Source organism: Simochromis diagramma, unplaced genomic scaffold (genome assembly GCF_900408965.1).
Source record: "Simochromis diagramma unplaced genomic scaffold, fSimDia1.1 OVJJ01000389.1, whole genome shotgun sequence".
NCBI classification, from domain to species: domain Eukaryota; kingdom Metazoa; phylum Chordata; class Actinopteri; order Cichliformes; family Cichlidae; genus Simochromis; species Simochromis diagramma.
This window is the reverse complement of record NW_024387227.1, coordinates 1,995,976-2,020,656: the sequence shown is the minus strand read 5'-3', so window position 1 is coordinate 2,020,656 and position 24,681 is coordinate 1,995,976. Positions and strand designations below refer to the sequence as shown.

Here is a 24,681-nt window from a genome sequence, read left to right as displayed (position 1 = left end):
TTGAGGAAACTGTTGTTGCGATTTGGCACTATATAAATAAAATACAATTGAATTAGCTTTCTTGCAAGACATAAAGTAAAAAATCCTGTTAACATAATCCATCTTTTTTATTCAGCAAAAAGAATAAAATGATATGGAATCAAGCACTTGTACCTGAAATCAAATGAAACACAGTTAAACCTCTAAAAATAGTTGCACAGATCTTCAGGAAGTCCATAGTCGGCCACAAGTGATTTGGTTATACTTGCAATTTAATTACATTTCTCTAGAGCTAAAGCAATTATTGTCATCCAGCAGACAATTAATCACCAAGCATTTCGGGCTAATCTTTCAAGTCATTTAAGCAAAAAGGCCAACTGTTCCCTGGAGCTTATAACATGTGAACTTGTTTGTTATCTTGGTCTTTTGTGATGTTTGGGATTGTGGTTTGTTGGACACAAAAAGGAAGTTGAAAATGAAAAGATCATTAAAATAATTCATTGTTGCACCCAAAGGAGTAAAAACCAGGGCCAGAGTGCACCTCCATCTCTGTGTTAAGAGATAATAGGGTAATAGCACCATCAGCAAAGAATGATGTCACACAGTGTACTGCAATCATAGCTTTCCTGTTCTGCACTATGGTAGTGGTGCAGTCACTCCTGCATGTTAGTGCATCTCCATCCACTGGCCCTCCTTGCATTTAAAAAGAGACAAGAGGGAGCATAGAAGGAAGAGGCAGATTGCAGCGTGTAGCCCAGTCAAACAACTCTTATGTATTTATAAGCTTTTTATTTCAGCTTAATAGCAGAGTCTCTTCTGCTGTCTTGCTGATTTCTGTTTGTTGTCACTGAGGACTTTTTGGAGTCCCCAGTGACATGAATAAATATGAAAAGTCCTACATTTATTTTAGTAAATGTAAAACTGTGCTTCATCTAAGATATAAAAATGCATGAATAACACTTAAAAAATGAGAGTTTTACTACAGATCCAGTAGAGGTGAGTGTAATTTTATAAAAACCAACCCCCAAAAAGCATACTTCCATACGAATCGTCTGTTAAAAGCCAGTGTTTTATGTTAATTATAATTTTCTGTTAACGGTAAACATGACTATGACAACAGAAGGACATCTATTCATATAATGTCTATCATGTTTTGTGTTTACTGTGAAGAAGCTGGTTGCAGTTCTAAGTCTATGTCTCTGTAGCAAATCATCAGTGACATAACACACCGCAGCATGGATTTACTTAACTCAAACATCTGCTGCACTCAAAATGTGTGGCCGAGGGGTGTTTTTTTTCTTTAAAACCCACTCCCACATAGGTTACTGTGTGTGTTTGCTTCGCTGCTCTGCCATGAAGCCAGTGTTTATCACAAAGAGGCTCAAACATGTCCTAAGGTAAAGCCAGACAGCAGCTGAAAAACAAAATGAAACACAAACTAACATAAAATACCTGTCATGTTAAGACTGACAGTTTTACTTATGGGTGTAGCTCATGTTTTATAGATCAAAGACTGCTCACTGACTACAATCATGAAAAACGAATGTATTTCATTTCATATGGGGTAAAACAGAAAATGTAGCTTTGAAGTGCAACAAAAAACTGTGAAAGAACACTGAGCTTGTTTGAGCAAAGACAAAATACTGATGCAACAAGGCTGACATTAAATATTTATATGAATAGAAATTTACATCTCAGACACTGTGCCACAACATAGTCTGACTGCAGTAAATCAAAAGTTCTATTCTGAATAGCTGTATTTAAAGCACAGTGTAGAATAATGGTGGGGATATAGCTACTGCAGGTGGGGTGTGGGTGACCACATGAAAAATGATGCCATTGTGCCGACCTTTATTTCACTGTAATTCAACCTGGATTATTTTCATTCATTTTTTTATGTTTGAAAAAAAAAATGTGTGGGACCTGAGCCATTTGTCAGATTTTGAAGTGGGTCACACCACAAAAGGTTTGAGAACCACTGGTCCAGAGACAGATCTGCAAGGTCCTGCTCATCCCTGAATGATTGCTCTCCCTAGTGTGCATCAGCTGCCACTACAGTACATTTACCTTTGTCTGATAATTACTACCACTTTAACACCTTTCTTTATTGTAGTATGAATTGGTGAGCACAAAGAACTCACCTCAGTATATAGGCAAGCCAATAAACAGATACGCCTCCAAAGAGACACTTTAATCTTTGCTAAAATGACAATAACTTAATTTCCTTTTTTAAATTTTTATTATTTGCAGGACCTCAGGAGACAAACTGTACATATATATCCAGAAACCTTCGATTGAAAAAGACATTCCAGTGAAGAGAAAAACGTGATGAATCAGTCTGTGAGTGACTGTGCCGTTGAGGTCTTAACTGTCCATATATATTACAATGATTACAAGTCTATTTTTTATGTTATATAGTGAAGTTGCTAGACTGGATATGCTGAAGTGCTGAGAATGACTAAAACATAGGCTTTATTGTCCAAACATTCAATACTTTAAATACTTCATTGGCACTGTGAAAACGTCAAAGAGGGATACAACTGAGGAAATGCTGTCTTGTTGTTACAAAAGTTTAGTGATATATAGAATTTTATAGAAATACAGAAGAAAACCATTTATTGTACTGACCACACAAAACTGTAGAGAATATAAAAAAAAAAAAAAAAAAAAAAGCATCCAGCTTCACTTGGGACATGCCCTTTTTTTTTTTCAGAGGCTGCATATAGCAATGGCACAGGTGGAAAATGTTACATTAAGTCTAAAATAGCATATACAAATATGATAAAAGAAATGAACAAAAACGCAGCAATAACCTGCCTTCAGGAGAAGGTTTCAGGAGTGAAGCCCCGCCCCCAATCCCATGGTGATTGCTTGCTGCTCTCAGAAGTTATGATTGTTCGTGTTTACTGGCGTTTGGCTTTATAAGGTCGGGAACGTTTCCTTCTATCGGGCTTCCTCTGTTTGTGCAAGCGGCCAATGCTCACTCCCTGCCGACGACGCACAGATATGTTCTGCTCCACAAGGCTAGCCAACATGCCTGCACAGGAATACCAGCAAAAGTTACAAAAATACCAACACGGCGCTTGTGTTTTGTTTGTTTGTGTAGAAAAATGTGTACTTCTGATTGAATGGACAAACAACTGAGTGCTTCTCATTTTGTTCTCTCATTCCTAAGATTCTTATTCTTAGTAAATACAGAAAAATGACTGACACTTTATATGAAGACATTCATAAATGTGGTAGGATTTAACTTGTACACAGTACTAGTGACCACTGAGAATTTATGGAAAATCTGAAGAGTTCCTAAAGGCTGGTTTAGACAGGAAGGGAAAAGGAATGCAAGATAAACTGTGATGGAATATGGCGATCAGCTTTACCTTCTTGGGCCAGCATTGATATAAAGGTGCAGATAAACTCATCATAATTGTGGGTTCTTCTTTGATCATCGATCTGAACACATGGAGGTAAAAAGAGAGAGAGAGATTTTGATTATAATTGTATGTTTTTAAAAATGAGTCAAATAAATGATGTTAAATTTCTGTGAATAAGTCTTCAACCACTCCTGATTTGTATTAGATTTTGCTAAGAAAATGGTAAAACAGTGCAGTGTTTTACTGAAGCATGTGCAGAATGCATGGAAATACAGTATATACGGTAAAAACAGTCTGTTGAAAGTCAATATTTGCTATGACCACTTAAATTTTTCAACACAGCCTGAACTCTTAGGCAGTTTTCTTGTAATGTCATGTTAAAAAAAAAAAAAAAAAAAAAAAAAAACTGAAGCTCTTGTCAATTAGAAGCTTTCCGGATGGTAATACATGGTGGATGAAAAGCTAAAAGGTACTTTTAGATATGCTACACACTACTTTTAGCTACAGATGACTACAGACACTAACTGTTTAACCTTCCTCTTTAGCATTTTTCATAGATTCACCCAAAGACATCTGAATTAATGATGTGTTTTTGTGACAGGCTGCTAGTAAAGAAAAGTTGTTTGCCATGTTTACACACAACACTGGATCATCCTTTGAGTTAGATGCCTTCTTATGCTTGAATGATTCATAGGTCAGTGTTAAGTGGCTTAAAAAATGAAAAGAAAAGAAAAGAAAAGCACAAGCTTTTTTTGGCTTATTTGAAGCAACATATAAACAAAGGGGCAGTCTGAGACTTGTCACAGAACTGAAAACAAAAACCTACTTTGTATTTCTTCCTCTTTTCCACCTCTTCCTTTAGATGCACCTCATAATTGGCAATGTCAGCCTCTACACACTTGAGCAGTGCAAGCAGCTCCTGCAAAAGACAGAAAAATAAGACACTTTGTGTGTTCTAACATACGTGACTGGCAACGGCTCATTAATTGTCAGCACAAGCAAAAAGAAAAGTACTGTGACATAAAAATAAGTTGCGGGGGTTGATAAACATGAGTAACAGTGTACACAGTGGAATAAATCCTGGTGATTTTATGGACTTACTTTGGGTGAATACTTATCCCCAAGAGGCTTGCTGTCTGCAGGAGTTTCCACGGTGTTGAGCTTTTCCTTGCCTGGTTTCACCTCAGCTCCATCTGTGCTCCCTTCTTCCTTCTTCACCTCTGCAGACGGTCCCTCATCTCCTCCTTTCACGCCTTCCTTTCCGTCTGCCTGCTCTTTGTCTTTCAACTTCTCAGGAGTGCTGGGCCTCTTTGTGCCATCAGCAGCCGAATCTGCTGTACAGGTGACACATGTGTTTACTTCATGTCTAAAATTATTTACGTACTCGAACTGAAAGGATTACCTGAACAGAGGCTTTTAAACTACCTAATGTAAAGTCATGAATGACCCTGTCTACTCACCAGATGGAGGGAGAGCATAGATGGTTCCATCCTCCTGTAGATGTAGCAGGGCCACACTGACAGAGGGGCCGAGCTCCCGTACGGCACGGTTATGTCTGGAGTCGAGCCTCAGCATCTCATCTTCTCCAAACAGCACGCGAGACAGATGGGAAGCGACCGGACTGGATGGGCGTGTGGCAGCCTGGGAGCGAGCCGGAGAGCGCAAGGGGGAGTTAAAGGCGCTGCCAATCTCAGAGGCTGTATCAGTGCTCTCGTTGCTGGGTGTGGGGGAAGGTTGTGAAGCAGATGTGATGCAAATGCCCCCAGTGCGACCCTCAGTGCGGACAGACAGAGGTGTATTCAGGGCATCTTTTCTTTGAGCCTCCTTTTTTAGTTTCTCAGCCAAAACACTGAGGGCAATCTGGCTCTCCATTCCAGTCGCAACCCGTCCCGTCCTTGAGCGTAGGCTTGCCTTCCGCCTAAACCTAAAAAGAAAGAGTGACATTTACAAACACAGATTAAAAGAGCTTTAGCTTCAGGTCGGATCACAACAGGAAAAATAAAACAAAATCATCCGCCAGAAACAAATCTCCAATACTTGCCTGCTGGATGTCCCTGCAGAGCCGGTCATCTCTTCCTCCTCGTCATCATAGTCATCTTCATCATCTGAGTAAGGGGGTTGAGGAGGGCCTGGCATCCGAGAGCGTCCGACACCAGCTGCAAGATCTTCCTCCTCCTGTCAACCAGAGTGTTTAATAAAGTGCCACAAAATTAGCCCCGCTCCCCCTTTTTTCCTTTTTCTAAGAATGTTTTTAAAGGAAATCTAAGAGAAATGTAAAGGCCCTAAAATAAAATCTGTAAAGTGAGTTAAAAGTTTAAGTGCAGAGCTAGCATGTTTTTAAATAGCAGCAGCTTTTTAAATAAGGCCCAGTGTGCCGGACGCACGACACTTTAGAGAGTGCAGGATACAGAAAAGCAAGAAAAGAGAGAAAGCTTTACATAATTTGGCATAATATAGTTTCCATAATATTCGCCACCTAACTCTTGACTCTACTGCATAAAACAGCTAAATTGGAACCATTTCTATAAGCATCCACATAAACTGCTACATAATTCACATTTCAAGGGAAAAGGACAATAAACATTAAAAAAAAAAAATCCAAGTTACCCTTTACCTTATAACGGCAAAGTGTGTAAACTGTGTGTCACTGTGATCTCATTGTTTGAAAAAGTTTGCTTGTTTTTTGTCACATATTTGAATAAACTCAATGTCTCTGAGGCTTAAATCAGTGGCCGGACAAAAACCCCCCAAAAAAAACAACAAAAAACCCAAAACAGTCATACATTACAATAAAAATATCTAAAATGGCCACATAGATGATGGCTGTTCATTCCGTCTTCTTCTCCTTTCAGCTGCTCCCTTTAGATTTCCCACCAGCAGATCATCTGCCTCCATCTCACCCTATCCAAAGCATCCTCCTCTGTCACACCAACCCTCTACACATCCTCGGTCTCTACGTGAACCTTCTCTGTGGTCTTCCTCTTTTCTGTGCTAAAAAACGAAAATGCTAATTAGCTAAACACTTCTCTGACCCACTTCTTACCTGCATTGGAGACTTGGCATAGTTGTGGTTGTCCAGAAAGGCGGGCAGACGTTGAACAATGGGATTGGAACTAGTGACTTGCTGGGAACCTCCTCCGGTGGGGACTGGTGGTTTGCCCATGACCTTAGTGTTTCCTGACGAACTAGTGGTGTCCTTGGACTGAACCCCTGAGTCGTCTGTTGTATATTTATGCTTCGGTTTAAGGTTTGAGCCGACTACACATTTTAAAGGAATAAATTAGAATGAAATAGCAGAAAGAGAGCCGACCGCTTTACCTGAAGATGCGTGTTCACCTCCTTGGGATGTAACTGGGTCTGCATCTGCTTCTTTCTTGACTGTGACGCTGCTTTCATCTGGAGAGGAAGAGCCTTGCTGCTTCTTGTCATGGACAAGCTCGGGCTGGGTGAGCCGGATCATCTGATTGGTGCGACAACATATTTTAATTGCATTCTCGAAAGAAAAAACAAAAAAAGTCCATACATTTATTTTATGCGGGCTCTTCTTTTGGAGATCTTCCTCCCATTACAGCGGGAGGCGGCGGGGGGGTAACCAGATTTTTGGGTCTCAATCTGTAGTATTGCTCAGTACCTTACTGTATAAGGCAGCTATAGTTTACTGTACACCGATGCTGTAAAATTAAAATTAAACATTTTAGCCCCATGCATTTCTTTTAAAATTTTCCCTTGGACAATAAAAAAAAAACAACAACTTGAAGGCTAATATGCTCTCAGTTAATTGGACGTTGGGGATTGTAATTGGCCTGCAATCAAACTCAATTCCTGACCTTCTGTAGACCCTCCAGCACAGTCTGTCGATTTCGTTTTAATATTTCCAGCTTGGACTCGTACTTCATTCTGCGGTCAGGCACCACTGCCATCAGGTTAAAGCGGATATCATGGTATGGTTCGCTGAAAAAAAAGCAGTGCAGCAGCATAAGAATGAAGCCTTAAGGATGACTGTAAAGCTAAAGCACAGCTACTTGAAGCTAACTGATTTAGGACTCACCCAGCAGTGGCCAGTCCAATCCTCTCCATAATAACACGCCGTGCCTTATCAGTCCATTCCTCCTCCTCACCCCAGGGTCCTGAAATATTGTGGTGGGTTATAGTTCATTTAAACAGCAATTTCCATAAAGTGAGTGCTCAACAACAGCATGGTTCAGTTCAGTTTAAAAAAAAAACAAACTTCCATACAGAGAAATTAAAGGAGAGTCAATTTGTTTTGTTTGCATGATTACTTCAGAAAAGGCACTGCTTTATTTAAGATGCCAAGAACTCTGGGTCAGTGTTTGTATTTAACATAGACTCTCAAACAACCAATGAGGTTATCCCTGAATTCAGACTCTTTAATGGAATAAAAAAAAAAAAATTAAAAAAAAATAGAATAATGAAAGAAAAAAAGTCTCCCGAGTCTCACCGTGGTCAATGGGATAAGCCTTGAGCCCATCAAGCTCAAAGAGGCGATCTTTGATGGGCACATAGCTAACAAAGTGGAAGGCTTCCATGGTCCGCACTGCACTGATCCCGTTCTGTTTTTCTGGCAAGTGCCTAGGCTCCGGTCTCCATAGAAACACGGAAAGAGAGCTTGAGAAACTGACGAATGCACAAAGCTTGACATCTCCCACAGTGTGACAGACCAATCACAGAAGATTTGAAAAGGAATCACTGACTGAAACCAACCTGGCATGGCTGTTATGTGCTCTGGCAAGCTCTGGGGCATTTCCTATTGCATAACCTTTGCTCTGAAATATACATAATTGAGAGTTACACATGACGATACGGAAGAAGCAGTTCACTGTTGACAGAAACGTAAAAATCATGTTTAGGTTACCTTAATTAATACATCCCCCACAGTAACCACAGTAAGCTACTTATATGATTTTTTTTTTTTGAATGAATAGAAAGGGCCAGTGAGTGAGAGGGACAACTTACTTCTGGACTAAAGCCTTTTGTAAAAGCTTTCATGCGACTAAGGGTGGTGCCAAGCTCAACTCCACTGCAGTTCAGAAGAACACTCAGCAAAGCATGGGTGGCGCATGAATTCGGTATCAGCTAGATATAAAAGTGACAACAAGCACACATGTAAAATTAGACCACTTATTCTTTTTTTACTTTATAGTAACATATGAACGTGTAGATGTGGATTTTAAAGGGCTGGAATCAAAATGTATTAAAGGGCTTCTTTTGTTTTGGGTCACTTGTGATTGAATCCAGTTTTGAAGTTCAGTTTTTCTGTTCTGTGGTTTTGTAAGCACGTTATTTACAGGGTACTCTCTTAACAAAATTACATTTTTTAACAAATGATAAAATCTTTAGTTGATTAACAGCATTTGATCAAAAGAACAAAGATATAAAATATACAGAAAATATTTTAGTTAACTTTTTTAAAATTAAATACTAAACACAGCGAGCAGGCCTAACATTATGACTCTCTGGCTAGTATAGTGTTGGCTCCCTGACCCCCTGAAAGTGTGCTGTGGTATCTGGCACAGAGATGGCCTCAAACCAAGGTTAGTGGTACATGTCAACATAACATCCACATGAATGGCAGGACCAAAGGTTTCCCAGCAGAACATTGCTTAACACATTACACTGCGTCTGCTGGCTTGACTTCTCCAGACATCCACGTTATGTAAAAGAAAACATGGTTGGACAAAGCTCCCTTCCTCCATTGCTCTGTGCTCTAGTTCTGATGCTCTTATGTCCATTGTTGGCACTTTCAGTGATGGGAAAGAGTAAGCATGGCTACCCTGACTATTCTGCGGCTATGCAGGCTTTGTTTTGGAGATGCCCTGACCCAGTCATCTAGCGATCACAATTTGGTTCCTGTAAAACTCACTCAAATCCTTGTGCTTGCCTATTTTCCTGATTCTAACAAATCAACAATGGGGACAAAATGTTCACCTGCTCCCTAATAAATCCCACAAACTAACAGGTGCCATAATGCAAAAAATAATCATTGTTCGCATGATCTGTCAGTGGTCATAATGTTGTGCCTGATCGGTGTACATCTACATATTATCTATTATATAAATAATGCAAATAATGCAATTTATGACCCAAACTTTGTTTGAGCACAAAGTTATATCCAGCTTTAATTAGCATTAACAAAAATAATTATTTTAGTCAACTGCACAAAAAAAGTTCATTTTTACAAGTTTACAGAAAATGTATGCTATTTGTCCTGGTTTTTGTAACTTAAATGAATAAAAATTAAATGACAAAAATTAAATAATTTTTAGTTACACACACACACACACACACACACTATACATTAATTTTGCTCACCTGTGAGAAAGAACCAGTCTAGTTAGAGAGTGGGCTAACTTTATAGCTTGACACCTCATACGGAATTTAAAACAAGCCTAACAGCTTTAAATGTTGTCATAATACTACTACGAGAAAAGCACTCACCTGATGAGCAAAAAACATATCATTTACAATTTCCTCATCAATGACTGACGTTTCATCCACCAGTGTATTAACTTTCCTCCTGGATCTACGCTCCTCAATCCACTTGAAGAGGAAGATAAAGCCATAGACTGGGCTGAAAAATATAAATATAAAATACATGAATCCATTTAGACAGTTTGAGTGCTAAACCCAGATTTGCCCCGAATGATCCCCCAAAATCACAGACCTCTGACATTTGCTTTGGAGATCATAGATTTCCTCCACCTGTACCCCCTTGACACCTACGAAATAGAAACACAAGGAAATAGCATGATTTGTTTTAGGAGGACTCCACAGATCTACTGGTATTCACTGCAAACCAGCACAGATACTCACCGAAATCTTCCACCAGCAGAGTGAACAGTCCTGAAATTATAAAGCATTTAAGGTTCAATAACGAAAAATAAAAACAGACAACACATGCCACTTTCACTGCTATCCTCCCTCTCTATATTCAATGTTTCGCCCGTCTTTACTGACATGACCATCTTGCACAACACAAAGCCTATTGGCATCCTACTTGCAAAGGTTTTAAACTTGTATTAGTTCATTGAAAAGCTAAATTGTGCCTCTGGCTTCATGTGGGAAGCTAACGTTAGCTAGCTACGCGGTCCGTCGAAATTGCTCACCGGGATCGCTCTCGAGCTCTAGCCACCCTTTATTCATATTTGCATCTATGGGCAGCAGACTAATATCTAAGAGGTTCTCCAGTCCATGTCAGAATGTAGGGTGGAAATCTTAGCCGTATCCATTAACAAATCCGCTGTGTAGAGTCCCTAAGTAAACACAATAGAAAGAAGCCTCCTACATAATACGCGAACAAGAAACGACGGTTCGTCGCGAAAAACAGTCCGACTGGCAACTTCCTGAGAGAGCAACGACGAGCGGTCAACCAGGCATGGCGATAACGTCTAACATAACATAACCCATAAAAACTACACACAGAATTGTATAAATATCAGCGAGTTTGATGCTATGATTTAAACCATTAAACCTTCGGGGAAACAACCAGGTCCCTGATTATAATAGTAGCGACTATAAAACCGCGACGTTTGTCCAAAAGCAGCAGTAGAGGACCAAAATTTGGGGGGCATCTTTAATGTGAGTACAATAAACAGAACTATGGTCACATTAATAAGCTTACTGTAATGCGTAATATCCTAACCCAAAACTGCTAGTAAGAACGGATACCACGACCCCTGGGAAATCCGGCTAGTTAGTCGGAACCCAAGTTAGAGTAGTCTCTACGGGGACAGTATTTATGGTCACACTAGAAAAAATTGGAAATTAGCAACGTTTTATCAGTGCATTTACACAATTACCGTGCTTATTTGATTGAGTAATAGTTATATGCACTAACATACTGGCGTCTTAAACAGCACAGTGTCCGCTTATATAAGGTAAGCTCAAGTTTACGTTTAAATTACGCGTCTTAGTTAGCCGAGTGTGTTAGCTTTGCTTTAAGATGAGTTAGCATTAGCTGCTGGGACGTTACACCTACACAGTATTAGATCGCTATCTCGCCCGAACAGAGCAGTCGGTTCTGCAAAAAAAGCCGCTGCTCTTTCAGCACAAGTCACAGATGGGTCTCAGCCCGTCCCCCCTCTGCCGCTCATGGGCCGTGGAGGTTACCGCTGACCCTCGGGGGCTGAAAATGCGTTTGTTGTTGTGTAATTAGCTAGCACATTGGTCTGCTGACATAGCCGACAAACAGTAACATTTTCTGTGGATGCAGTAATGCAGCCCAACAATAAGCCGTCTGACGACAGGTGCTTGATGTTAATCTTTTTAAAAAATGCATAACATCTTGCAGAGGTGGCTGCAAGCTGTGGCCATCCCGGGCTTAGAAGCCTTTTGGAAAGAGGGGGAGGGGGTTCGGGGTTTTTCTCCCGTGTGAATGAATACTCGTATTAATTTCATCTATGGAAGGTAATAAACAAGAAATACGAAAGCTGAAAACGAAGTATATAAGAACTGAACCTAATTTCTGTCCTCCAGACAGACTGTAAACGCTAAACTTGTGAAGTTATCCGGTATCAGACATCAGGTCTGCAGCCTTGACTTCACCTAGTGAACACGTTTTTTGTTTTTTGTTTTTTTGTTGTTGTTTTTTTGCAGAACTTAATAACAGCTTCATTATCATTGAACATGTACCGCGCTGTCCTCTAATTGTTGACGATCATTGTACGATTGAGTCTTTTAAAAAGGTTTAATGTAGTTATGGCTTTTGGATAAAAGACGCACAAAACAAAATCAAACCTTTGTTTTTTATGTCCTGAAACGTCTGGGCTGCAGTTCAAACTGAATGTGTCAACAACGGGATGCCTTTTTTGTGATGCTCTGGGTTTTGTTTTTTTTTTTTGTTTGTTTTTTTAGTTGATGTTAAGTATAAACCTCTTTTAGAGAAGGGAGATGACCCTTTGGAGTGCTTTCCTCTCTACCGCTGTGCAGCTAACCACACACAGACACAGTAAAATGAAATGTGTAAAAGTATAATGCATAATGAAAGGACACAAGTTTTGGGGTGAGGCAAACTTATTGCAGGATTATTTAAAAGAATTCAGATTTCTGTCTTAGATTTTGAAACAGTTGAATGTGTCCTTTTTATGGCCTATTTCTCCTTTGAATAGTGTTTATTGCTCTATCATTGCAAGATTATGAGATGGAGAGAGGAACAAATCCAGGTTAAGTAAAGAGGAACCACAACTCAATGGCAAATAATTTTTTTTACACTGTTTTAACAATATTTACTGTAAAAACATGTAAAGGTCTCTTTAAAATACATAGGTGCTCTTGGTTTGTAAATATATGTCTCAAAGTGCACAGCACTGTGAAAAAGTACTTTCCATCTTTCTGATTTTGTTTTTTTGCCCCATTCTTCTTTGTAGAATTGTTTTAATTCAGCACAGTGGAGGGTTTTTGATCATAAACAGCCTGTTTAAGGTGATACCAAAGCATATCGGTCTGCTTTAAAATAGTTTTTCACACAGGGCAGGTAGGTTTGGATAGCTTTCTTTCTTTAATAAAAGCATTTTGAATTTACTTTGGTTAATATATATATTTTTTGGATTATCTGAAACATGTATGCAAAAATCAGGAAGGGGATAAATACTTTTTCATGTCACTGTACATTCCACATGTTCTGGTTCCAACAATGCAGGGGATTTTTTTTTCTTTTTTTTGCTAACTTATCACCTTTGTTGTAATGTAAAGATTGGATGTGCCTCATTATTGCAGGGCTCCTGATGAAGGTGTGCAGGTAATACTTTGAGAGCCCCGTAAGACGCCATGTCTGAAGAGGCAATTTCAGAAAGTGACCTGGAGGCCAGCCTTAACAGTGAAGAGGAGTATTTAGAAAATGAGGAAGAGGAAGACAATGAAGACATGGAGGAAGATGAGGATGAAAATGATGGAGATGATGAAGACGACAGTGTTGGTATGTGACAAATTAACTTTGTGCTTTTACCTCTTAATATTCAGATTCATTTCAGGCATCAAATTCAGCAGTTTTGTTCTCTTAAGCCAAAGATCTGTAGCAAATATTAACTAGTATTCAACTTCATTACTGGCTGCTCCCTTGTTAGATCGACCTGCGAGTGCCCAGAGCCGGACAGAAACGGGTCAGGATGACAGGGACTCCACCTCAGCTACCTCCGGAGAGCCTTCTTCCGAGCCTCCATCTCAGCCTGCATCCCGCCCATCCTCCAGGGCCCCTTCCAGACCTGCCTCTCGTTCTCCAACAAGCCCAGAGAACTCGAGCAAGAGTGGGCCGCCTTCCAGCAAAACAAAGAAACAGAAAGTCTCTAAACTGAACAAATCCTCAAAGTCTCTGAAAGGCTCCAAACCTTCAAAGCCATCTAAGCCTGCACACATGAGGAAGAATATCAGGTACAATTATGTTTTCTATGATTTCTAGGTATATTTCCTAATAAATCTTTGCTTGTGTGTAACCAGAAAGTTTTCTCTGTGCTTATAGAAAGCTGCTGAAAGAGGATCAGCTAGAGGCTGGAACCAAGGCTGCTCAGCAGGAAGAGATGGAGAGGCGGAAACGTCTGGAGCAGCAGAGGAAGGACTTTCCTACACCAGCTCCAGCTGTCCCAGACTCTCAACTAGGTGACTTTCTAAGACTGAATTGTAAACAGTATTTCAGTTTGGCAGCTTTCATAATACTCAGTTTCTAAGTTTCCCATTCCCTTTCCATCTTTCCAGCAGTGGAAACTGCTTCAATTTTAGGAGAAGTGTCTCACTTAGTTCCTGGTCTCCTGGGCAAGCAGGATGTGATCTGTCTGGACAGCAGTGGAGAAGAAGATGAAAAAGCGGAGCCAACGTTGCCCGGACTACCCATTAGAGATGGTGAGATTGATGATAGTTCTGTGCAGTTGTAATTTCTTATTTCCAAGTTAATTTAGATGATACTAACCCAGTGTTTACTTCACCAATGACTGCACAGATGTAATTGAGCTCAGTTCTGGGGACGAAGACGCCCTGCAGATAAGCAGTGAGTCGGCTGATGAAGATCCTGATGGTGCCCATGGGACAGAGGAGAGCAGTGGAGCACACATCAACGATGATCTGAACCTGCCTGATGTTCAAGGTCGAGTGCTGGTTAATATCAATCACCCTGCAGAGGAGAAAGACATTTTCCTCGCCCCACAGCTGGCCAGGGCTGTCAAACCTCATCAGGTATAGCTGCCATCTCATACAGCTCATATGCTTGCAGAGCATAAATCTTTGGTAACATTAAAAAAAAATCATAGTCCAGCTTGTTTTATTGCTTAACCCTTTCTTGTCTTCATCTCTAAGATCGGGGGAATCCGGTTTCTCTATGATAACCTCATTGAGTCTCTGGAGCGCTATAATACCAGCAGTGGCTTTGGCTGCATCCTTGCTCACAGCATGGGGCTGGGCAAAACATTGCAAGTCATTTCCTTTATTGACATCCTGCTGAGGAACACTGAGGCCCACACTGTGCTTGCTATTGTCCCTGTGAGTAATCAGTGTATACAGGGTTTAAAAAAAAAAAAAAAAAGTAGTTACGTAAGTTGCACATTAATGTTTCCTGAAATAACAGTTATGTTAGGATTAAAGTAACATTCCACATTTTTTGTTTCCTTCATACAAGGTGAACACACTTCAGAACTGGCTAACAGAGTTTAATCTCTGGCTCCCACCTCAAGAAGCCCTCCCCCCTGACACCGACCCCACATTCGTCACTGGCCGCACATTCAAAGTTCACATTCTCAATGATGAGCACAAGTATGTAACTTAGTGATTTGTGTGCACTGTGAAATATTTGAGCTGTTTAATCATGTTGACTATGTGACCTGCAGAACAACGCTGGCCAGGGCCAAGGTTGTGGAGGAGTGGTCTAGAGATGGAGGTGTGTTGCTCATGGGTTATGAAATGTACCGGCTGCTGTCCATGAAGAAGAGCTTTGTGATGGGCAAGAAGAGGAAATCAAAGAAGCCTGCCGGACCAATCATCATTGACCTGGATGAAGAAGACAGACAGCAAGAGCTCATGAAAAGTAAGTACAAGTATAAGGAGCCGTTGGAAACTATACAAACATCTATGTAGATGTTCCTTGTCACTCTAACACTGTTTGAGTCATTGAATTGGACCTTATGACCATGATCTGTTAATTGTACCCGCGGCTATACAAGGAGTCATATTGTACTACTTTATGTTACTTAGCACAAGTTCTCAGGTATCTGTGACTGTGCACAGCACCCATACAGTGAGTGAACGTGCCTTTCTACCCATGCTTGTTAACATTAGCTGATAACTTAGCACTCCCTCATCTTATCTAAATAAGTCACTTAAAGCTCAGAAAAAACTTATGGCAGCAGCGATAAAGCTAAAGCCGAGACTTCTAAACGAGCCAGTGACATGCTTCCATCTTTTGTATGCAGTTTACACTTTCATCTGTTTAATTTTCATCTTCAGGTATTGAGAAGGCCATAGCACGGCCCGGCCCAGACGTAGTGATCTGTGATGAGGGCCATCGCATTAAGAACTACCACGCCAGCACATCCCAAGCCCTAAAGAACATCCGGTCCAGACGCAGGGTAGTTCTGACAGGTTACCCCTTGCAGAACAACCTTATCGAATACTGGTGCATGGTGGACTTTGTCAGACCTGACTTTTTAGGCACACGCCAGGAGTTCAGCAACATGTTTGAGCGTCCAATCCTAAATGGTCAGTGTGTGGACAGCACTCCTCAAGATGTTCGCTTGATGCGCTACCGTAGTCACGTGTTGCATAGCCTGTTGGAGGGCTTTGTCCAACGGTAAGCTTTCAGTCAGGCTCAGAAATTGAACATTGTGAAAACGAAGCATACTAATATGGAAGTTGCTTACCTCACCACGTTCACGGGAGTGCTTTTTTTGTTTGCAGACGAGGTCACGATGTGTTGCGAGACCAGCTTCCCACGAAGGAGGAGCATGTGATCCTGGTACGGCTCTCCCCCATTCAGAGGGCACTCTATACAGAGTTTATGAAACGCTTTCGAGAAGCAGGGAACACAGGCTGGCTCGGCCTCAATCCACTCAAAGCTTTCTGTGTTTGCTGCAAGGTAAGGCTATGGATTTCTTTTTTTTTTTTTTTTTTTTCTTTTTCTTTTTTCTTTCTTCTTCATCTTATCTGAGTTGCTAAGTCCTGTGTCGTCGTCATCATCATCATCTTCTCCATCTAGATCTGGAATCACCCAGACGTCCTCTATGAAGCCCTGCAGAAAGAGAATCAGGCCAACGAGCAGGACCTGGACCTCGATGACATCACTTCAGCTAGCAACCCTCGCTGCCCTGCACCCGGTGCTGGCCTCAAATCCAAAGTAGCAGACTCAAGCAACAGTAAAGTCAACAGCACTCTGCCACCACTCAATTCCTCTCAGGACAGAGCCAATCAAGTCATCACATATGAATGGGTATGTCACGAACATAGAGCTTGGCTTGACATTTTTAGTGTCACTGTTTAACAAACACACAGTTTAAAATATGCCAGCAGCATGCCTAAAGGTTTGTTCTATACTTTAGGCAAAGGACATAATGTCCAACTATCAGACAGGAGTTCTGGAGAACTCTGCCAAGATGGTTCTGCTCTTCCATTTGATTGATGAGAGTGTGAGGAGAAGAGACAAGATTTTGGTCTTTAGGTAAGTCCTCTGCCCCATGCACAGGGCATTAAAGACAAATCCACCAATAAGAAGCTTATAGAAGACACTGACTGCAGTTTGCCTAATTAACCTAATTTTTCTAGGTTTTCTGCATCTTTTCAGGTTACTTTAACAATTACCCCACATTCTGAACTTTCTTGAAAACAAACCAATTACTGGTCATAGCCATAAAAGTAAGCACACTTACTTTGCTTAGCCCTTACAATCTGTTTTTGCTGTATTTCCATTAGCCAAAGCTTGTCCACCTTGACGGTCATTGAAGACTTCTTATCAAAGAGACCCATGCCGCAGGGCATTGCCTCCACTGATGGCCAGAGCCAGAACTGGGTTCGCAACCTCAATTACTACAGTGAGTCATCCAATCTGCGCCCTCTGCAGAAAATGCGCTCTTCAACACTGAAACCTCAAAGTTGTGATTGCCTTTATTGATTTGGTGTCCCTGGCTGCAGTTTCTATAGTATTGGATTCCTCCACTCATTATATTCTTTTGTGGAGAAGACAATGTATTCTATAGGAATTTGATGAAAATGTTCCTAAACTCAGTATCTCTTCTTCACTTCACAAGTTAAAGTGTGTTCAGGTGTTTCACTGTAAAGAGATGCTATACCCCTGCTTTGTGTGTCTGCAGGACTGGATGGAAGTACATCTGCCTCAGAAAGGGAGCGGCTTATTAATCAGTTTAATGATCCAGAAAACAGCTCAACACGGGTCTTCCTGCTTTCTACCAGGTATAAATCTCTGCATTCGCTTCATTTTTTTCTCTCTCACCCTTTCTCATTAATTATTTATTTAACATTTATTCGTTATTCTTTTTTTGTGTATTTCAGAGCGGGCTGTTTGGGGGTAAATTTGATTGGCGCAAATCGCGTCGTCGTGTTTGATGCATCGTGGAACCCCTGTCACGATGCCCAGGCTGTGTGTAGGGTTTACCGATATGGTCAGAGAAAGCCCTGCCACATTTACCGCCTCGTCTGTGACTTTACCTTGGAGAAAAAGATCTACGACAGACAAGTCTCCAAACAGGGCATGTCGGGTAAGGGATTTCTTAATCTGAACAAGAGCTGTTAATCGTTACAGTGGACAGGTACTTCACTTGAGCCCTTATAAAAGCTCTGGTCTTGCCCCAGTTACACAGACCTAGAGACCAAGTAGCAACCATATACTGAAATGTGTGTTCCCTGACTGGTTGGAGTGTGCTTGTTGGTACTTGGTGTGAAATTGATCCCCAAAGCCAGAGTTACACAGGCCTAGAGACTGACCAGTGATCTAGTGATAGCAACGGGTTACTGGCAGTTGCTACCAAGGCACTGGTTGCAACAAGGTGTATGGTGCTGCACCAAAAATTTTCTCGCCATTGCTTTGCTTTGTTGCTTTGTTACTAACATCGACTGGTATTTCTCAAATGCTGAAACTTTGTTTCTGTGTCTTTTAAAGACCGTGTGGTTGATGACCTGAACCCAGTGCTTAACTTTACTCGTAAGGAGGTGGAGTCGCTGCTGCACTTCGTTGAGGAGGAGCCTGAAGCTGAGAAAATCCTTCTAGAATCCCTGGCAGTATATGAGCCAGTGATATCTCAAGCTTGTCAGCTTTATCCACGTCTCATCTCCAAGGTACTGTTGCAATAAAGTTGTTACTTATATTCCACAGACTCAAAAGAACCTCCTATTTCAAAGTACGGTAGGAGGTGCAGTTAGTGGAATGTTGTGCTATGATATATTAAAAGATAACTGTCAAATTTTCAGATTTTGCTATTGCTTAAGTAAGAATATTAAAAAAAAAAAAAAGAAAAGGGGGGGAAAAAGCAGTGGTTCTTTTTCTTATAAGCTGACTGTAAGTCCAATAAAAGCTCCCAACAAGAATTAGTTGCCAGCCAGCTCTCCTGCTGAGTTACAGCTGAACCACCGAAGAGCAAAGTCTTAACTGTGCGGTGAATGAGTAAGCAAAAGAAAAGTCCATCCATCCATTCATTTTCTTAACTGCTTTACCAGTTCAGTGTCATATGGGGTCTGAAACCCTATCCCAGCTGTCATAGGACGAGAGACAAGGTACACCCAGTTTGTCGCTGGGCAAACACAAGTTGGGATAGACAACCATTCATGATCACATTCACACTTATGGCCAATTTAGATCACTAGTTGACCTAATAACTCCTGATACTGTGTAAGGAGGCCATTTTTAAAAAAAACATGGTACTCGGAGAATCCTGACTGACTGCCGAGCGTGTGTGGCATGTGAGAGAGCTGCCTCTTCATGAAATGCGGCATCGCTGATATTTGATTCAGTTTCAATTAATTTCAACAGCTACCTTTCCACCACGAGTCTCTGCTGGTGGACCGGAAAGAGTCGAAACTGACCAAAGCAGAGAAGAGAGCTGCTAAGAAGAGCTACGAGGATGAGAAACGAGCCTCTGTACCTTATTCCCGTCCATCATATGCCCCCTATTACCCAACCAGTGATTATCCGCTCACAAACATACCAGCATTTACCCAGCGTGGATGGTGAGTGCAAGTCTACAGTGTTTTGTTTTGCATTCATTGAATGTTAGTTTTTGATTTTCTTTTGAAGTCATTACTACACTAAGTATCTTGCATAATATAATTAAAAAATCACTCCAGGTTTGGCAAAGTCTGGAAAAAAATAGTAGCTTTGATTGCTTCATTTTTTATTTTTTTTTTTTAAATTCTACCTGCGTTTCTCATCTTTTTCTAATGAGAGAGAGAGAGAGTGTGTTTGTGTGTTCATGTTCGAGTTCATCTAATAAGTTCAGCCTTCATATTTGCAGGCGTCCCATGACACGGCCAGATGACAAGCCCGTGGCAAGTGTCAGGCCAATTCAGTCAACACCAATACCCATGATGCCTCGCCAGGTCGGCATGGGCATGGTTGGCTCCGGCTCTTCCGGCAGTCTCCCTGTCAACTTTCTCCAGAAAGCTGGTGTTTATGTGCAGAGGATTGTCACCACAACAGGTTATTATGATGTTTTTAATGTTTAAATCACAATAAATAAATAAATGATCAGATATTACATCCGCCATTTGTCTGGATTCACAGATATAGTGATCCCAGGAGCCAACAGCTCAACAGATGTTCAAGCTCGAATCAGCGCAGGAGAGAGCATCCATGTTATCAGAGGATCTAAAGGTTGGTTCAGTGCTGTGTTAAGAACTCTGTGCATACAAACACTCATTTAAACGTCTCTCTTCACTTACTCTTTTCTGCAAAGCAGGTACCTACATCAGAACAAACGATGGACGAATATTTGCCATTCGATCTGGAAAGATCAGTCGACCTGTAGCCGGGGGTTCTGCTGCTTCAAGAGGTAGGGGTTTTCCTCTTTTGAATATATATATATATTCAGATGTTTTGTCTCATTCATAAGACACAAGTATTTCTTATCTGATTAATCAGTGGAATAATCAGTAGAACACTTGATTTCTAAAATAATCGATAGCTGCAGTCTTACACTTAATCAAATTTAGATATTTCTCTTCTGGTCTGTAATGCTGTTTATCCATCCAAGTTGGGTACATCAGACACAAGGCCCAGGGAACAAGGCCAGAATTGACCTGGCAGGGACTCCAGTCTGGCCCACCTGATGTGATTGGAGCATCTAAAGGAGGGCATAAATATTGGACTTTTAACAGTATTGTTATATAGCATTTCCTACTGATAAAGACCTCCACATGACTATTCATGGCCTCCTGAGAACCGAGGAAACGACTAACTTTCAGTTGGCTGGTTCTCAGAAGGATAGTACACCAAAGTAATTTGAGTAATAAATAAATAAATAATTTTAGATGACAGTGAAAAACTGAAACTTTTCTATCTACAATAGAAAATGTAGTTTTGTTTTGCTTTGTTTTTTTTGTTTTTTACAAAGTGTAGTTAATGTGCAGTTAAACTTCCTTAGTCTGATGGAAAGGGGCGTTTCTTTGGTCTGGCCCACTTAATATCAAAGTGGGTTGTATGTGGCCCTCGATGTAAAACAAGTTTGACATCCCTGATCCAAGTCATTTAGGTAAGATGGAGAGTATGTAGGACCTACTTTCTTTTTGGATGTATGTCTTTGATTCTTTGAGGACCACATTTCATCTTGTTCCATTATATTTAAGAGAAGTTGGACAAACTGGGGAACTGTAGAAAAAAAGGTGAATTTGATTTGAGGGTGAACTGTCCCATTAATCAGTGATCACATTTGTGCAATGCACTACATCAAGTTTTTTAACAAGATTTTCAACTTATAACTTTGTCATTTTCTTTTCAGGATTGACCTTTCAAAATTAAATTCCCCAAAGACGGGAACCCTGTATAAGACCCCTGACATGTCTGCATTTCTGTCTTCTCTACAGACACCCAGGGTTCGGGGATCCGACCAGTCAGTAATGGCTGTTCTTCCCCTGTGGATCAAAACCAACGTTCCCCCAACGGCGAGCAGCGACCCTCTTCTCCCTTAGGCACGGAGATCCTCAGAGAGCTCAGCCATTACACCTCATCCACAGGCGACGCTGCTGCTGCTGGAGCAGGGAACGATTTGGCGTCGCCGTCAGACATGTCATCTGTGCCGTCGGGAGATGGAAATGCTTCACAAAACTTTCAGGCCCGCGATCTCAGTAGGCTCGGTGACGACCTTCTGAGTTCATCTTTAGAGATGCGAGGCACCAAACGCAAGAGTACTGAAAGTCAGGGAAACGCACAAATGGGAGACAAATGTACTTCTGCTGCAGCTCATTTCCCTGCGCTTTCAGGTGGGCTCAGTTTTCCTCCAGTGGGTCTGAACTCTTCATCCCTACTTGGGAACCTTGGTCACATGAGTCACCCACTTCTAATGGCTGGTAGTGGTGGATCATCATTCCTACAAACACCAGGACAAACACTGGCTGACCTACAGACCATATTTCCCTCTGCAGGCACAGACCTACTGAGACAACCTGCCACAGGGAACGGGCACCTTCCCACCCCCTCCTCTTCCTCTCTGTCCACTATTTTCTCCTCTGCCTCTACGACCATTCCTATGTCATCTACATCCTCAGCAACAACTTCTTCCTCCCTACCATCTGGTTCTCTGCCTCGGTACTTGATGAACCCCAACATGGCTGGCCTGCTTTCACCAAGGTTCCCCCTCACCTTCAGTCAGCCATTGCTCTCTGAGCCGAGGTTGTTCTCCACGCCTCTTCTCTCAGGGTCAGGGGGGTTTTCTGCACCCAACTCCAGCTCGGCTACATCCAGCTTCCTGTCCCACTTCAACAATCCCACTTCCAGCCTGTTGGGGGCAGCTCTGACCCAACCAGACAGACATCAAAGTACAGAGAACGGCGGTGACAGTTCAGATGATGATGTTATTGAGGTGACAGGACAGTAAGTCAGAAGTCTCAGAAAGTGCTGGCAAGGCAGTTACACACATACACACCTGTTTAACCTAAAGTGCATTAGGAATGGGAATATTTAAATCTTTTATGCAACTAAATCAACGAAATTCTGTTGTACCCCCCAAAGTTGCGTGCTATTTTCTGAATTTGCTCTCAGAATGCAAATGAAGAGAAAAAAGTGCAACTTGATTAGATTGAAATGCATAAATAATAAAACGTCTCAGGAAGGATTTATGTTAATCCTGAACCTATTAAATAGAATGAAGTTACCTGCTTTGACTTTATTTGGCAGTGTTTCACTTATGACCGAGCAAACAGTGGAACTGAATTCCCATTTCTAATGATGTCATTAAATGTCACACATCAGGACGCACACAAACAGCTCATACCTTATTGACTTTCCAGAGTCAAGAGTTACAAAATCCTCATGCTGACTGTCCCAAGTTGTTGAGCTGGAGCAGCAGAGCAGTGGGAACAGACCTTTGTCATACAGGGACCAGCCGAATCTTTCAGGGAGGCAAAACAGCCTCTTTGTGCTACGTTTTAAAGCGAGGCTAAGCGTGCAGTTTTCTTTCCTCTGACTTCAAATGAAAGTGATTTGAAACTTTTTTTTTTTTTTTCATGGCCAGTTTCTTATTAAAAAGTGTAACAAAACTGGAACGCTACATGTCACAATAATGAGTAACACACAGTAGCTAATGGGTGGAGGGGATTGTGAAAATCCCCAATATATTGAGAGATGATCCTTCAAGGCTCACCTTTAACAACAGGAATTTTAGGCTTTCAAGCATATTTTAGTCTTTAGCAGTTTGATAGACATTGTAGCTCCCCTGTTAAAGGATATGTGTGATACTATAATTGAACATGTTGATACTTTGTAAATAAACAGTCATTATCATTGTTTATATTGCAAGTCAATACTGTGCAGTGTGTAGATTTTGGTCGTAAGGAAATGGTTTATTAATACGGTGACAGTCATCATGATAAACCCACCCTGAGGATGCTGGGGAAGCAAATTTCTGTTTAACTTTGTATTTTTTTTCCCTTAAAATTAAAGTGAATGTACTATCATGCTAGCCTTTGATAACACAGGGGCAGGGACATGGATTTGGACTGTGTTCTTTCATTTTTAGCCTTAAATAGACACAAAGGGGTCTTCAGTCTTAGCATTTATCTTATTTTTTACAAATCCGTCCTACTGACATTTAGACCCTCGGCGCAAAACTCAAAATACAAATTTAAGGTAGATTTTGACTGGAAGCCAAAAGGAGCTCAAACCAAGGTTTAATGTTGCTAGCTTATTCGCAGAAGCCTGTCATTTCTCCTCCATTGCAGTTCTTACTGAAGTGTCCCCACCATTTAGTTCATGACTACTCAGTGAGCTTACACTCAACATGTAATCTCAGCTGCAGTAACTGTATTAGGGTTTTTCTTTCTGAGAACAAACGTTACCTGAGCTATAGAAACCATTGCATTCATGCAGCCTGAGAGCATCAAAATGTCGCCGATGTAGCCACCAACCATCAAACTAGATGTAACTACCCTTTCGGTACAACCGCCTGTGACTGTGGCAGAACCGGGTCAGGTGATATGGTGGCCTTACAAAACTGACAGTGCCATAATGTGGTAGCTTTTCACCTCAGTGCAGTGCAGTGTAAGTAGCTTCTGTCAGTAGTGTCAGTCAGTGTAGATATGCAGTGCTTTAGGGAGTTTGGGTCTTCACTGTTCTCTGTAGCCTTGTGTGTCTGTGTTATCATGTCACCTTGAGCTAATTAGTTTTAGGAAAGTCGCTTTCCTATGTTGGTAAACTAGGCTAGATGCAGTGCTTATTAGCCTTTAGAGACACTGGATAACCTGAGACAACAGTTGAGTTACGTTATTCGTATACGTTTTATTGGGGGATCTTCTCTCTCCCCTGTTGAGTACTGTTCTTTTTTATTTGCTGCAGGCTTCCTCTGTCAGCTTGGATACTTTTTTTTTTCCCTCCCCCTCCAGTTTTTCTTGAACACATCTTGGGAACTTGTGATTTGGTTTGTTTCCAATTTGAAGGTAAAGCTAGCACTTTGTAAAAGGACCATATCCGCTTGTGAGCTGTACAAGGTACAAAATAACGACCCCGTGTCTTTGTTACGTCTTCTTGATCAGTTGGAAATGCTTTACATCTTTTGTTCTTTGTAATATTTCATTCATTTGCCAAAAAAAAAAAAAAAAAAAATCTTTGGTGTTCACCTGGCAGTCGTGTCCCTCATTACACTCTAAATATCGGAAATGTATTTATTTATGATGGAAAATGTTG

At 41.1% G+C, this 24,681-nt stretch overlaps 2 protein-coding genes across 8 annotated transcripts; one reads left to right on the top strand and one right to left on the bottom strand.

Moving 5' to 3' along the window:
- Window positions 1–2,199: 2,199 nt before the first annotated feature.
- On the bottom strand, window positions 2,200–10,718 carry bap1 (BRCA1 associated protein-1 (ubiquitin carboxy-terminal hydrolase)). 4 transcript variants are annotated; one of them, XM_040052150.1, is made up of 17 exons: window positions 10,475–10,718; window positions 10,182–10,211; window positions 10,033–10,087; window positions 9,807–9,939; window positions 8,325–8,444; window positions 8,073–8,134; window positions 7,810–7,952; window positions 7,399–7,477; window positions 7,178–7,301; window positions 6,687–6,810; window positions 6,394–6,608; window positions 5,392–5,525; window positions 4,811–5,274; window positions 4,452–4,684; window positions 4,177–4,269; window positions 3,357–3,429; window positions 2,200–3,016 (listed from the first exon to the last, which is right to left on the bottom strand). In XM_040052150.1, the coding sequence occupies exons 1-17, from the start codon at window positions 10,509–10,511 to the stop codon at window positions 2,883–2,885; spliced, it is 2,253 nt and encodes a 750-aa protein (XP_039908084.1). In that variant the 5' UTR covers window positions 10,512–10,718; the 3' UTR covers window positions 2,200–2,882. The 4 variants fall into 4 exon arrangements, with proteins under 4 accessions (XP_039908084.1, XP_039908085.1, XP_039908086.1 ...); XM_040052151.1 differs by having other exon boundaries at window positions 4,452–4,681; XM_040052152.1 differs by having other exon boundaries at window positions 6,394–6,569; window positions 6,669–6,810; window positions 10,475–10,715.
- A 37-nt stretch (window positions 10,719–10,755) lies between these two features.
- Window positions 10,756–24,579, top strand: rad54l2 (RAD54 like 2). 4 transcript variants are annotated; one of them, XM_040052146.1, is made up of 22 exons: window positions 10,756–10,946; window positions 13,083–13,281; window positions 13,430–13,733; window positions 13,822–13,958; window positions 14,055–14,198; window positions 14,296–14,528; window positions 14,649–14,831; window positions 14,968–15,101; window positions 15,176–15,372; window positions 15,792–16,134; window positions 16,242–16,419; window positions 16,540–16,770; window positions 16,880–16,998; window positions 17,250–17,368; window positions 17,648–17,747; window positions 17,847–18,052; window positions 18,454–18,629; window positions 19,321–19,517; window positions 19,802–19,986; window positions 20,071–20,160; window positions 20,243–20,338; window positions 21,369–24,579. In XM_040052146.1, the coding sequence occupies exons 2-22, from the start codon at window positions 13,134–13,136 to the stop codon at window positions 22,376–22,378; spliced, it is 4,530 nt and encodes a 1,509-aa protein (XP_039908080.1). In that variant the 5' UTR covers window positions 10,756–10,946; window positions 13,083–13,133; the 3' UTR covers window positions 22,379–24,579. The 4 variants fall into 4 exon arrangements, with proteins under 4 accessions (XP_039908080.1, XP_039908083.1, XP_039908081.1 ...); XM_040052149.1 differs by lacking the exon at window positions 10,756–10,946 and adding an exon at window positions 11,074–11,245 and having other exon boundaries at window positions 14,058–14,198; XM_040052147.1 differs by lacking the exon at window positions 10,756–10,946 and adding an exon at window positions 11,075–11,245 and having other exon boundaries at window positions 20,246–20,338.
- Window positions 24,580–24,681: the final 102 nt, after the last annotated feature.